Here is a 16,293-nt window from a genome sequence, read left to right on the forward strand (position 1 = left end):
CCTTGCATGACAACCCTGGAAATGTGTATATTCTGAATTGGAGAGTCTCATATTCTTGACGGGTGTTGTCATTTTTCTCCTGACGTATCTATCATTCCATGTTGTGTTGTTGGTAAATTGGTGTAAAAATGTGTTTAAGAATCCACCTTTAGCCCTATGTGAAATGTAAAATAGGCAGTAATGCCCACATACATCGCTGTTCAGTCCCTGTAGCTGAAAGGTATTGTGTGAAAATGATATTGTGTTGTTTTGAAGAAAGTTTCGCACAATAGCTGCATGTGGTGGCATTCCAAAACTATCAAAATATTCTCCTGTTCTTGAAACATCAATGTAGATAGCTACCCAATGTCTTCCTGCCTTGTAACTAGGGTCTGTGTTTACAATAATGGCTGCAGGTGTGGATACCGATGGCGGCAACATATCAAATGGATACACGCCTATATGATTATGGCTATGAAGCTTCTGCAGCGATGCAAGTAACTGAAGGGTGTTCATATTTCCAGCGAGAAAGACTATAAGCATTTGATAGTGAGCAAGAAAAAGTAGACTGCGCATGTGCTGAATGAAAGCAACGAGGTGAAAGTTTATTCGAGAACAGCTTTAATGAAGGGCAACCGTACACACCGAGATCCTGAACTTGTCTGTGAAGTAAATTAGATAAAAAAATTGACTTTTCTAACCCCTTAGAGAATATCGTGGAGTATGGGGTAAGAGTGTGTTGTAGAAGAGTTTGTAATAAGTCAAATTGGACAGTCCCCTCGAACCATGATAAACCGTGATAATTTTTCTCTAACCATTTTGCGGATCGAAAATCTTTTTCAGACAGATAATGCATTGGAAACGGTGGTTTTACCATCCAGTGATAGGATTGACTACAGTCACCACTGTAAATTCCAACCTCTTTGGGTACGAATTTGTTGTCTACATTAAATCCTTGAATATCAACTACTGCACACCCCATCTCACTACTAAATGAAATAAAAAGAAACACTCACCTTTTATGTCGTCAGCCTGTGTAGTCGACAATGATGTTCCTATCCTTGCCTACTTCTAGAAGGTTTTGAAATTCTGCATATACTACGCTGTTTACTGTCTCCGTTAAGGCTGTGTTGAAGTGCACCTCCAATCGAACAGTCCCATGTCGTAACAGATTCCAGTGGGTTGATGTATGGGCAGACATATCGGGAGTTAAGTCGAAGGCGAACAAGGTGTATCCTTGACCGTAGTCTTCTCTAGAGAGTCCATTTCCATCATTAAGATACTGAATTCCTGTATTCTGGAATAACGTCTGGTATGATCGAACGAAAAGATTGTTTCTGAAGTCAGGTTGAAGTGGATTTGAGGGTATCTGCTTACCATCCACGTACAGGCAGAGAAAGTTGATATTAAAATGATTAAAATTAAAAGGATTTTTATTATATTCTCCGTTGAACGATGCATTAGTCACAAATCCTAGAATAATGCGTTTTGGAATTTGCCCAAGGAATAGATTGTCTATGGTTTTGTTCAAAATTCCTCTTGGAAATGTGATTACTTTCATATGTACACGGTTTATCGGATATTTTGCAGTTGTTTTTTGAAGCACTTGAGAGTGTGCAATCTTAATATTTGGGCTTAGTGAAACCTTTCTGACAAATAATGTAGCATCTTCTATGTGAACTTTAAACGTGTTACTCTCAGCCATTAGACAGAAAGCATCTTTAGCACGTATCAACTTCACTCTCATTTCGATGTTATTAAGTACAAGACGTTCCAAGTTAAACACATCACAATGTAGATGACCGAATAGATCGATCGATTTATTACTTGTGATGAAACTTCTTCTTTTCTGAAAACCCTTGTTTTCTTCACTGTTTAGAGAGTCCATGTAGCCTGGAGTATCCTGATACCACAAGCATGAAGTCAAATGGGATTCTTTGGCAGCTGGACCATAATTTAGAAAATTTTCAATATATGCACGATATGGATATGTGTGAGACGGTGATGTCACAAGCTTTTGATTAAGAAATACATCAACCTGATTGAACATAGAGTGCATAAAATTATTGGTAGGTGCAACTTTATCCGTAGCACTTATTGTTGTATTGTCCGTTGAGTAAATTTTAACTTTTAGATACAGGCATGTGTGTGGTAGATCCAGGTAATCTTCACCGTGTCCAGGAACATTAAATTCTACGGGTGCATCATCTGTTAGGGATGCTAATGGTTTGTATGAAATCCACTGTCCCGACTGTATACTTGTTTGTGTGGGAGGAACAGAGAAGATCTCCAATTCTGAATTGGCACATTGACAAGAAAAGTTGCTTATAAACGACATGATGAATAGAACCTCTTCCTTCAACAAGCAATCTGATACTAAACTGTGTGAAGTAAGATTGCTGGTGAAATCTGTTATCCAAATATATCCAAGTCTATATTTTTTCTATTACTTTTTGTTTTCTTTCTTTTTTTGTTTGTTATTTTCCTTTTGGTTGTTGTGCGTTTGAGTTTTCTGGAATTAGTTTTATTTTGTGGTCTATTCAATGGAACTTTTCTTTTCTTACCCGAACCAACCATTCTGTTAATCTTGTCTTCTGCCTTTCGTTTTAATCTTTCACCGGCCTCTGAAACTCTTACTTTAAATGATTCCTTCATTGGTTGATTCTGTGAAATATCACCAAGCACATTTATTCCTGTAGTGAGCATTTCTCTGCCTACTGCTTTTGCTCCTCTGGTTATAAGTGGAAGAACAGATCTAAACAGTCCTCCAAGGAAACTTCCAATACCATGACCTTTCTGAAAGGGTGAACCTTGGTATACATTTGAAATACCTTTTCCAGCAAGTATATGATAATGATGTGCATACGGGTTCATTATTCTTGGGAACGTCTGAAGTGAAGTTTAATGGACACTTCTCCAAATATAAATGGTACTTTTTGACCCGTGTGATCTCTAATATCTATCTCGATAGTATCAAATTGTTTTTTCATTAATGGGGTGTACTGTGGAGAATGAAAGTCGATATGTGCATCACTTCCGAAAACAAAGTGTCTAATATTTGTTCCTACTATCTTCAGAAGTGGCGCAAAACTGTCTCCTACAATTACATGCTCTAATATATCACAGTATATAAACATTTGTTGCGGGACACCAAGAGATAAGTTGGTGGGAGAAGAAGAGTGTACACGTTGGTTACCAACAAACTTGATTGTCTTAAAAGGGTCAAATCCTAATTGGGTTGCGAGTTTTGGTGAAAATCTCACCTCAATAAATATTCTTGATTCTTCCCCTTTTGCTGCTAACTGTTCATTGACTCTTAGTAGAATATGTTGATCATCCAGAAGCGAGATGAGGAAGGGTACACCACTATTCTGGATTGCAGAAACTACCTCCACCATGTTTCTGTAGTATCCCGGCTGTATTTTTACCTTTTTCCAATCATGATCTACCGGGTCAAGGTTATAGTAGATAATATTCTGTCTCTCTGTCACATTGTACATGAAGTTGGGATAATGGATTTCAACCGCAGCAACTTCCCATTCTCCATGAAGTTCCATTTGTTTGGGAAGTTTAGTTGTATAGTTGGCGAGTGTATTATTAGGAAATATGTCCATCGAACTGCTGCTGGGTAATGTTATGTAGAAGGAAGATCTCATGTTAATTTTTTCAACCGTGAGTGTGGGATCCAAGTATTAAAAGATGCCGGATATCCTCTCCATTTGACAAACGACTTTCTTCTGCTGCCTTTACCACTAGTCTTCAGTATTTCTTCAATTTTGAACTGGGTTGGTAGTCGAACTTTCTGAATCTCTTCTTTGTAAAATTTACCATCGATAGTTTCCTGGTTTAAATCTTCAAGTTTGTACACTCTTGGTATATGTCTAATAACCTGTTTAATCTTAAAAATTTCTTGTGACCATTTTCCGACATAGCCTTTTTCGAAAGGCATAGTTTCCTTGCTGATTCTTACATAATCTCCTTCTCTAAAGTTTGGCAATTTTTTTCGTGTTGCTGTGGATGTTTTACTATGCATGTTTTTCCAAACTTGGACAATATTGTCAGGTTTCACCTCTACTGGAGCCAATTTAATTGTTCTATGCTTACTGTTGTTATAGGCTTGTAAAATTTTAGGTAACACATGAATATAAGTATACTTGTTTGTTGATGTGAAATACTTCCACATTTTCTCCTTGAGAGTTCTATTAAACCTTTCGATAATACTGGCTTTCACATCAGCATTTTTTGTTGTAAAATGACGGATGTTATTGTTTTTAAAGAATGTTTGAAGTTTAGTATTAAGAAACTCTGATCCTTTGTCTGTTTGCATAGCTATCGGTTTTCTCCCCTTTGACTGTTCCAAAATTTTCTCAAATGCTTTAAGAATCTCTTTGCTTGTTTTACCGGACAGCAAGACTGCCCAGGCGAACTTAGAAAATGTATCTATAACTGTCAAAATATATTTTCTGCTTTCATTATAGTTACTTAAACTTCTCAAATCGACAAGATCTGCCTGCCACAAATCATCAATACTATTCAGAATATATTTATTACGCTGAAAATTTTTTCGTGCTGGTTTGTGTAAGGTATATGTTTCCTGTGCTTGCAACCACTTTTCAACTTTTTTTCTTGGATACTTTCTATTGATACCTTCCCACAAGCGATGTACAGTGGAAAAACCGGATGGATTTGTAATATCGTAGTAAATATTTTTTAATGTGGAATTCATATTTCATAAGGAATATAAAATAAATGTGTGTAAAATTTCAATACTTCAACCATTTGCTCCGGTTTTCTTCTCTCTCAGTATCTACCTTCTGATAACCAGATTTTAATTTCTCTATCAATTTCCAACGTCGGTTATTAACAACAACCTCTTGAGGAACATTCAGGTTTGCAAGTAGTTCAGAGAAACGTTCGTAACCCGTGGGAGAACTGTGTTGTCGATTCCTTACAATATCTCCAACAAGGTCGATAATGTTACTTCCTGGGATAGTTTTGTTATATATACTAGTTTCACCTTGAGAATCCCACATGATATCATTGTTGTTCTTCAATCTTTTATATAATAGCTCTGCCTTTCCATGAAATCTTCTTGGTATGGTAGCCAATATTTCATCATAAATACGATCTTGCGCTGCTTGTTTTTCTTCTTCATCATCACCTTTGTTCTTCAAATTGTCTTCCTTCTGTGCTTCTCCTTTTGAAACAATCGATAGTTCTATAGGCTTATTTAAATTACGTGCAAAGTGAAGATACCTAGCTAGAACTTGCTGATATAAATTCCATTTCTCCAGGTCAGGTATGTTCTTCTTCAATATTTTATTCATTTCTATATCCAATTCTGATACCGGTGTTGTATGTTGCTGCTGTTGGTTGTGAATTTTCTGCAGAGTATCCTGAGGTACTAACACCATTTTCCTTCCGTATTCCATTATTTGAAGAGACTTGAAAAAATTCCACCAATTAATGGTCCTATTAGATACGGTAGAAAACCACCAGATTGCACAATAAATCGTTTCTTCTTCTTCCAAGATATTCCTCGTTTTACCAGTTTTCTTAATACATGTCTGTAACGGGTAAGTTTTTTCCTCTGAGCTGGTTTGAGTGGCACATTGCCTTTTAAAGTGTTGTGAGCACACTCACAAATATCATGCACCAACGATGCATCTGCATTTTTGACAATGGCATTTCGCATCGATGGTTTACATTTTGAGAGAATGCGGAGTAAATCTGTGTTCCTAATTGGAGAAGACATAGTAGGTAAGTGATATAATTTTCAAAAGTAGGTATTACTTATTTTGGGACGTAAACATAATTATAAGGGTCGTCAGGAAATATACACGTTCGATATCTGAGATTATCTGGCGTAGACTGCTTTAGATCAATCAGAAAATATCCATAGGGAGGATATATTGCGTCATTATATGCTTCCATCATAAATTTCTTATTTTCAGGACAAATTTGACATGAGAGATGTTTTATTTGCGCTTTATCCCTAGGATTTTTGAAGCAGATTAAATAATGACAATTGAGTGATATATCTCTTCGACTTTTGCCCTGGTGAAAAATGTTCTGTGTAAGAAAAATTGAGCTGATATTTCTGTGGTGGCAGCCTTTAGTAAAAAGATCCACAACTCTAGTGTCAGCTTCCCTCATTAAATCGTCCAGAATAATTAAATGTGGTCCTTCTTCTGGTAGATACGTGTCGGTGTCCGGTAAGCCTTTCTGAAATTCCACATTAGATAAAATTGTTTCGTATAAAGGTTGCCATTCGCTGTAACACCAAGTAATCTTCTTAAAATCTACATTCACTAAATGTTCAAGATGTGTGAGTATTCTTGACACAAAATTGGATTTTCCACACCCAGAAGGACCAGCAAGGATCATGGAAAATGGATGTGTCAACATGTGTGCCATTGTTAACAATAATTATATTTGGTTGGAAGCACTTCATTTAGAGGGTACAAAATTTGAAGAAATCCAACTGTCTGAAGTCTATACAAGTTAAGGGTTTGATGTCGCTTAGACATTATTCACGTCGCTGTTTCTTATGTGGTTGGATATAACCATAAGGAACTGTATTGAAATTGTCAATAATTCTCCTTTTCGTGTAAACAACACGGAGAACCTTACTTTCAGGTCTGTTGATTACCCTGAAATCTTTCGTTCTGTAGATTTTTCTTTGGTTGTGAACTGTAATTGGTGGGGCGTCATAAACTACCAAATCCTTGAGTGAAGGCATGTTTATTTCTCTGCTATTTGCATAATTCAAAGTTATCCCTTTCACTTTACACACAGTATTTTCAACCCCTGTGACAGGATTTATTACATTACATGCATAGGATTTGGGGCCACTTGAAACAAATTCTGTGATGTAACTTCCTATCCCGTATATTTCCAATTCATCCGTCATCTCCCCAAGACATTCGCCCGTTTCAGGGTTAACATCTCCTGGTTCTGTCGTGTAAATAACACTGTCCGTGTCATAATACAGTACTCTATCCTTTAGCTGCTCCAGATATTGATAGAGATGCAATCTTGCTCCAGCTGTTGTAAAAGCAGCAATCACCACGTTCACATTTGGTAACTCACCGATCGAATCATTCACAAGCTGCCAATTTACTACTAACGCATTTTCGTCAATTGGGAGTAGAGAATTCACACAGACAGATGGGTTGGAAAGTTTATCATACAATTCTGACGGTTGGGAAATGACTGTGGTTTTTGGAAGATTAGAGCGTTGCCCAAATTTGCCCCAGAAACTGTTCAACATAAGTTTAGCAAGACTCCGCTTTCCCGGATTTTTCTCAATTCTGTCATAATCTTTGTCGTAAAATTCGGAAATAAACTTTTCCCTGTCTTCTGTTGTTATACACCTGGATGGCCAACCACTTGCTTCAACCTTCATTTTCAGAAATTTATCAATATATTCAACAAACAACCCTCCTTCTCTGGTTTCTGGATTGTACACAGTTACATCATACTGCCATACTTCTATCATTTCGATTATCTGGTACCCTTCTTTTACTGCCTTTTTCAACTCGTCAGCAACCCAAGTTCCTATGAAAGTTCTTTCTTCATCACTATGGTTACAATCTCCTTGGTACTTCTCCTCCACGCAGGTTCTACATAGAGCAAAAAATAATTTTCCATCCATTTTCACGGGAAGAACAGGGTGGTAAAGGTGACGCGGTGGGAGGATTGAGCACTTTACCAAACCTTCCACTTTCTCTATAGGAGGGCAATCATTGGCTAGGTATATTTTAGGATATCCTACTGGAAATTTTCCGTACTTGCATACATACGGATATAGGGAACACACATCGATGTAGTTAATTTTCTCACCATCAGTAACTTTGTGATGTAATCTTGTTGCATTCGTCCGTCCACCAGTTAGACTCATTCGCGGATCAAGAGGTTTATTACGGGTCATGGGGTGATTCCTTACATACTCAGAGATCGTGTCATTTTCTTTCTTCATCTTTTGCCAATCACATTCCCACATAATTTCAACCTTATTTCCTGTTCTTTCCAGACGTTCCTTCACTCTCCTAGTTCTCTCCCTCCTAGCATCCACCGTGTCACATTTATCATCAGTAACTTGTCCACTTTTAGTTGATAAACATCTCTCGCAGGAATGAAAGTAGCAGCCATGATATTGAAGTATATGACCATCTCCGTTGTCATCTTCGTAGTATCCATCAACTTTCAGACCATCTATCTTTTACTCCAAACCTCTCCCAGCATGTTGGATAAGAACACCTCTCCGTTTCTCTTCATACACAAGCCATTCCACTGCTCCAATGGACTGCGTATCTGCCCAACGATAACCTGAAGAAGGTATCACACCGATAGTATTTTCCTTTAGAAATTTTCTTCGGAAAAGTAAATTGCACACTCCAGAAATTGTGACACCCTCTCTCCATACATCAATTTCGCTTTCTTCCAAAAACGTTTGTCTAAACTTAAGGCAGGCTAGTCGTAGAATTTCTACGTCGCTAATACAATAATCAGTTAGCTCTTGCTCTAGGTCAAAAATATTGTCTTTGGCTTGTCTTCGCCCCTCATACCATCTCAAGAATTTCTCTCGTTCCTCTGGCTTCATTTGATCTGGCAAGTAGTATTCACTACCAGGTAACTCTCCTTTGTATCTTCTGTTTGAAAAAGTATTGAATAAATGAGGAAACCAACCCTTTTTTTTCTCAGGTGGTAGATCGAATGCTGATGGCAGACTGGACAGAGGCATCGGCAGAAAATTCAGTGAATCCAGAAATCTTATATGACCACACTGCATCAGTAAAATTTTCGACCCATTCATGATAATTTCCGGGTAGACTTTAAACTCAGTGATCATGGACCGTAGAAGAAAATGACCATCGTACCCTTTCATGTTATGACATATGCAATATATGTCAAACTTGTGAGGTATTTCTTTAATGTAGGACAATAGTTCCCGAACTGGTGATTTCCTAAATATATGTTGCCTAATTCCACAGGTGTCACAGGAGGTTGAAGCATCTAACTTGTTTACACAATCAGTACAAACTTGTTGCATAACACACAGATTAGGCTGATGCTCGGTTCTATCTGGATGATTATCGAAGGGAGTATCTTGGCTGCATTCCAGATCGTAGAATATCATTATAAATGGTTTTTTGTGTTCGGGTGCTGAAGATTTTTTCACATAACACTGGTGGCTACTGGAGAAATATTTTCTGCATATTTTGCAATAAACCTCCCCACAAACATGCTTAGATTTTCGTTCATTCATAGCAATAACTTTAAGGCAAACAGTGCATTGATGAATTTTTTCACATATGCTTTTACCACCTTTAGGCTTTCTTTTATGTTCTTGAAAACACTTGTCACCATTAAACTGCCTATTACAATCATTACAATCCCTAAGAACATTCGCCATTTCGTGAGATTGTAAACAACTTCTGCACCTGTTTGGACAGTCTCTGTGTTTTGTTACTGACGAGAATCTTTTCTTGCAATGTTTGCAATAATACGAACAACTGAAGGCTGAAGTCAAGGAGGTTATAACATTGTAATGGTGATCAGTGTGTAACAGATATAATGGTCTTCTTGTCATGTCTTTACTGCCTTCAAACATGATGTTGCTACCGGTGAGATCAGCATGTACAACAATTCTGTAGTGTGGCAGAACATTTTGAAATTTTTCAAGTTCTAAAATACCACACCCTTTTCTAGTAATCTGCACACCAGCGTCTTTACACAATTGTTCTGCCTCTGTTTTTACAATTGGACGTCCCATCCTATATTTACTTCTTTCATTGTGTCCTTTCAAAATTGTATAAGCTCTGGCCACAACAGGTGCGCGTGGAAGACACAGATAATCCCTATTTTTAATTGTTATAATACCAGAGCGCCTTTTACATACTTCATCCATATCTTCTAACCCAATCTTGAATCTCCCAGTTGGACCTGTCCCACTTGGTACTCTGACACGATGTAAATGAAAAATCAATTCGTCCGATGCAAGAAAACTGGAGTTACTTTGCATAACATTTTCTAGAGACTCCCAAATAATCTCAGCATTCAACTCGCTTGCTAGGCGAAAGCTAACCCAAAATGGGTCTCTTGAGGAATGTACATTTCTAATGGTTAAACCAACATGGTCTCGAGCATCAGAATCTTCTGTAAGGGTGTCGATAATCTGGTCTAATCCTGTACGAATCCAGTTAAGGGGATTAACGTTATCTGGAACAGGCTGAAGGCGTACATTCATTTGACGACCTTCCAAATTAAATTTCTTGTACTTTCGGGTAAAGTCTCCCAACACAATGAATTGTTTATCATTATCACTCGAGGAGCTACTTTCAGATGCTTCCCCCTTTGAACCACAACCATGTTGCACTACTACAGGTAGCATTGACCCTAACATTTGCAGGTTATTTTTTAGCAAAATCACTTCCTTACTTATGGGGGTTCTAAGTGCACAACTTAAAAATTTTTCCATGCCTTCCTCTTCATTTCTTCTTGGAACATCAGAAATTACATCTAAAATCATTTCATCCACAACTTCGTCCAAAATAACATCCTCATTTTCTTCTTCAGATTTCTCTATGTCATTGTTACTATCTGATATCATGTGCACTACATCCCGCAGAGACTTGCCTAAATCTTTATTATTTTTGTTTTCCGAAATTTGTATTTGAGAAAACAAATTTGGATTGGCATCTGTAGATCCGATATATGCATCGATCTCGTGAAGAATATTTTGGGTAGATAGAACTGTACCTATCTCCCCTTCTGATGTATTAACTATTTTAGGTTCGTGCACAAAACTATCAGGTTGACAACTACTACCAGATAACAATATGGGATTCAATGTTTCTCTTTCTGACCCATTAAGAAAATTATCTATATCTCCAACAACTCGCTGTGTCGGAACCACATCTACATCATTGCACCCGGTAAATTCTTCAATCTCTTGAATTAAATTCTGTGTTGAATCCACAACACCTCTGGCATCTGAAAACAAAAAATATACTACTTGTAGTGTTTGCCTGTACACTATTAAAACGAATATTTACGTAAACTGATACTATTTCTACATACTTGTATCAGTTAATTGTGTTCTTCCCTATCTTTATACAGCCAGTTCACTACTTATTCTCATCGTCACGATTGTACGATATTTGATAGCCGGTGGAGAGTGGTTCGGACCCCACTTTAAACTGTAGGTCCAGTCCAGATTAGCTTTCCTGTGCATAACGTGAACTTGAAACACCAACGCAAACAAACAAAAAAAGAACCTCATTGTCACCATTAACAGTAAGAAACAGAAACCAAGTAAAATAAATCTGAATTTAAACTCCACTTTAAGTATATAAGTTAATCTAACTTGAAATTACAGTTTAGAGCGGGATCCAAATCACTTGACAAGTGATCAACATTTTTATTTCAATTTTATTATTTAGCGCTGCTTTTTTTAACTTTTAGCTAATGGCGATGATGAGGATAAGTGATAACATGATGAAATTAATGATAGAACACCCTTTAAAAATACCCATGCGCAGTGCGGGATTCGAACCCATACCCGCCGCATCGTAGCGCTCTAAGTGGTCAACATCAAAGATTACAGAGACAGACGTTCTAGGTCCTTATCCTCATTAGAGGATAATGGAACAGAGTTTGATCAAATCACTATTGAATCAATTCATTATTCATCTTCATCGTCGCGGTTAGCCCGAGAAATAGAAAACGACTTAAAATAACCCAAAAAGTAAAAACTATTTTTAAAGCGTCAATATATCTACCAACAGTTCATCCTACATCCTCAGCGTTGCGATTAATGCATAAAGTAGAAAAGCAATATCTGGATACAATATTTTTCTTAAATCACATTACTCAGTGGTACTGTTAGTCTTCTACATATTTAGAATTACATACATTAATACCAATTCAATATGGAAAGTTACTTACCCATCGTTGACTCCAAAAAGATAGGGATACAGCTCACAGATATATCTAACTTCCGATTGTATTGTAGATAGTCACTTTCAAACACAGAACAACAGTTTCCAATAAACACACACACACTCAAACCACCATGCGAATCGTTTTCAAAACGAACAGAAGAGCTATAAAGCAAATGTACTCTCGAATGTCTCAAATCCGAATGATTCTGAAAAACAACAGGTCATAGCTTGACTGGCTACCTTGAGACTTTGACTGGTGACTCATTTTTCAGATAACAGGTCGCAAGAACCTATTTCTCAGGAAAGCAATCATGTGTGTAGAATATAGAGGTTTAAAAACTCTTAGAAAATGAGGTTAAAATACCAATTTTTTCATCTACCCATTAAAAATATATTCGTAAATAAATTAAACTGCTCACGCAAATACGAAGTGGGCCGCGCCTTGCAATTTCTAGCGAAACTCTCGCATACAGATGCCATTGTCAATATGCTAAAGCCACTCTAGAAAATAACGTCGCCACTACATATATGAGCCAGCAACAAAAAAAGTAAAATCAAATCAACAACAGAAAACACAAAATCTTTCACAATTACAATTTATTTACTTCTAAATCAGTTATTACACAAAATATCACAGTCACTTCTTACTTGAAGTTTAAAAAAAAATCTGGTGTCTCAATTGTTCTAGCACTTGATAGTAACATGGGAGCCAACATCTCGATGGTCATCTGCTTGTAAAAACATTCCACCTCTAGTAAGAGTCGATCGCCGTCTATTCCAACACAATCTTCCCCGACAGTTTCCAAACATCGCCCTTTATGTTCTTCGATGAAATCAGGTTCAAGGCATCTATGAACAGAGGAATCGTTGCAGCAAGCATCACATTTCTCACTAACATTTTGAGAACATTTTGATAGGTATCTGCCGTACCACTCCGATACAGATTTCTCATTTCTCTGTAGTCGAATTAATGCATAATCAACACAAGTACTTAGGTTAAGCAAACCTTTTCAACCCTTTCTGGCAAGACATACGCATAAATTGTAGTCAACATTACAAACAGGTTCTAAACTCACCACTTTGGTGCCATGGAAACGCCAGAAACGAACGTTCAAATTGAATCCAAGTTTTATAGCTGGTGGAGGACGTTTTACACTGTCGTTCTCAAAATATTCATCTATAACCACCTGCAAGTTCATCAAAGTTTTCCATTCATCGACAGAAAATATTGCGCCTTGTTGGCCAGCTTTGAATACACGTACAAATGTAGCAAAGTTTTTATCCATGCCGACAATAATCTGCTTCGATGCACTCTCGTTCAAATTATAGCACACTTCCAACAAACCTTGGCGAATGGGCTCACGTAGAGTCTTCACACTCTCCTCCTCTCTTCCCTCTGTATCCTCTTCTGTTTTTGTTTCTTCGTCCTCCGCTGTCTGTTTTCGTCCCATCTTCTTCTTCGCTTGCTTTGCGCGCTTGTCGTCTTCTTGCGGACGCTTCACTCCAGCTTTCTTTGGAACAGTTTTCACCGATGCAGAATTCATAGCTAAACTCGCAGATAAAGCACAACTTACAAGAGAACAACTGACTCCTTCTGCAGCTTGTAAAGAACTAAGGATCTTCCTTATCTATGGTGACCTCTCAGATGCCAATATCACCATCTACGTCACAGAACTTGCTGGGACTTGTCATCTGTCTATGGCGACCTCTCAGATGTCAATGTCACCATCTACGTCACAGAACGTGCTGGGACTTGCATCGAAAGTCGCAGACAGCTTGACGCCTCAGGTTTGTTCATACAGTAGCAGACTGCAGCACCATGACGTCACGTAACTTCAACCAATCACAGCTTGTTCCCAAAACACAAGTAGAAAGAAAATGGCGGCGCGGAATGCTCAGATTGCACTACGTTAAAACTTTCCATCGCCATGTGACGTCACAACGTTTCAGCAAGCTGGATCATGTCAGCGACAATGCCAGACAGCTTGACGCCGTACATCAAAACAAGAATCGAGCTCCCCCTAGCACTCTTATCAGCAATGTGACGTCAAAAACAAAATGGCGACTTAGGTTAACTCATGCCTTAGCCTGCTACTATGCACTGTGACACACAGTCATCGTAGGTTTGCGCAACATTTCGAACGCTACTCTTATCACTAGTGACGTCACACGTCACAAGATTTGCTTCTTCCCAACTGCAATCCTGAGGTGGTTAGGTTTATTCATGCTCTACCCCGCTATCATCACAGTGACGTCACCGTGGTTAGGTTTGTACACGCTCTTCCCCGCTTTAACCATAGTGACGTCAGAAATTTCGACCAATCAGATCACGTTCCCAGCTGACGTCACCATGGTTAGGTTTACTCATACTCTACCCCGCTATGACCACAGTGACGTCAGAAATTTCGACCAATCAGATCACGTTCCCAGCTGACGTCACCATGGTTAGGTTTACTCATGCTCTACCCCGCTATGACCACAGTGACGTCAGAAAAAATCGACCAATCAGATCCATGTTCCCAACTGCCTCCCTTCTACTCACATATGTTGGTAACAAATTTAAAAGATGTAAATTTTTACAACCATGCATGTTTATCTGTGGAAAAAAGAACAATTAAGAGAGCTGTGTTCTAGTGATACACAATGTCGAAAAATTATCCATTCTGATATAATCAGAGTACATTTCAGTTTTTTTTTTGTTTTAAGTACACTTTATGCACAGTAAGACTATTCGGGACTCAACCTAGAGTTTAAGCCACATTGTGCCTCCACCAGATATCGAATGTAAAAATTGATCTGTGGTTTTATTAATGAGAAATAAAATGTGCACTTTATAACTATTAGGCTAAGCAGAATATCTTTGTTTTTCATGGGTGTATTTAATCTTCCTTTTACCTTTAAGAATTTATTATTATTTACCTCTTTTTAATATAAAAAGTATGTTACTTAATTTATAAGCGAATCAACTTTCTTGTTTAATGTATATACCAACGAAACCATTGGGTTCGATACCCGATCGAGGCACATAGTGGTTCGGATTCCACTTAAACTGTAGGTCCAGTCCCGATTAGCCTTACTGTGCACAAAGTGGACTAAAACACCAACTCAAAAAAAAAAAGAAAAAAGAAAAAAACGAAACCATTGGTAGAGGATCAACATTGTCTCAGTAAAGATTTCTATTGTTCCATAAATCTTCATCCAATGGCTCCGGGAACTGGTCAATTTCTTCGAGGTATCTTTAATTCTCTGTCACTTAAAAATTTCAAGTGATCCATTTTGTATCCGCTCCTTTTTAACAATGTAAGCTCGAAGACAATCTGTATTCCACTAGCTTATATTGGAAACTTGGTCAAACCGGAAGTTCTTTTATCGCCTTCGATAATCGAATTGTCTGATCGACTATTTTTTGTTTACCCAGGAACATCCCCCATAGGAGATTTACGAGACCGGGTTACGCTACTCACTCGTAGCTCCCCAATTTCCTCACGATGGTGGGTTGCCACCGGTCCTATATACAGGCCGAGAACCCAGAGACTGAACCCAGGCGGACACGAACACATGCCGTCCCGTAGTCGGAGTCCAAAGCACAGCGCCTTAGACCGCACGATCACGGAGGAGGACTTTTCTTATTTTACTTTTGGCTAATCGCGAGGATGAGGATGAATAATGAATAGAAAAATAAAAAGATGGTCACGCACAAAGAACAGGACGGGTCTTCAACCTCTTAGGTGACGAGGTCAGCCCTAAATATGAGGATTTTAACCATAGACCTCAATTTTAAAATAATATATAAACTAAATGACTATTTACACTAAACTTCTTAGCAAGGCCAAAATAGTTTGTAACTGTGAAACTACCCCCTGAATGCAAATTGACAACATTGAGTAAGAATTAAATGTGTGGCACACAATTAACTGTGCCCTGTCCCAGCATGTCTGGAGCAAAGCCGCGCATAGTGGAAGAGAAGGGGAAAGAGGGGAAGGGGGATCGAGTGGACAGAGCGAGGCAGTACACGCTGCTGGAAAGGCTGGTAACTGCAGTGGATCTCCTCCCTCCACGCAATCTCGTTCCTCTCATGTGTTCATCGCTGCTCAGATACTTGTTTTGTTCACCTGCTCCAGAGATAAGTGGGACAGAGTGTAGTTCGCATACATGTAGCAAGTAAGGCAACTTATCTCAGAATGAAAATTCCACTGAGTTTTCAAACGTTTGTTTCAGCAATGATGACTGGACACGGATCACACATAATCCCTTGCGAAAATCTAGTGGTCTAAAATCATTTGAAAACATGAATGTATCTCTTTACAGATATCAAGTTATAAGGAACTATTTCGTAGATGATCATGTAACCGTTATAAAATTACAA

General features: G+C 38.2%; 1 protein-coding gene across 1 annotated transcript; it reads right to left on the bottom strand.

The window, feature by feature from the left end:
- Positions 1-6,508: 6,508 nt before the first annotated feature.
- On the bottom strand, positions 6,509-7,960 carry LOC145987973 (uncharacterized). The gene has a single exon (XM_083122814.1). It carries the CDS (start codon positions 7,958-7,960, stop codon positions 6,509-6,511), a length of 1,452 nt encoding a protein of 483 aa, XP_082978940.1.
- Positions 7,961-16,293: the final 8,333 nt, after the last annotated feature.

Source organism: Lepisma saccharinum, chromosome 5, assembly GCF_977018435.1.
Source record: "Lepisma saccharinum chromosome 5, izLepSacc3.1, whole genome shotgun sequence".
Classification (NCBI taxonomy): domain Eukaryota; kingdom Metazoa; phylum Arthropoda; class Insecta; order Zygentoma; family Lepismatidae; genus Lepisma; species Lepisma saccharinum.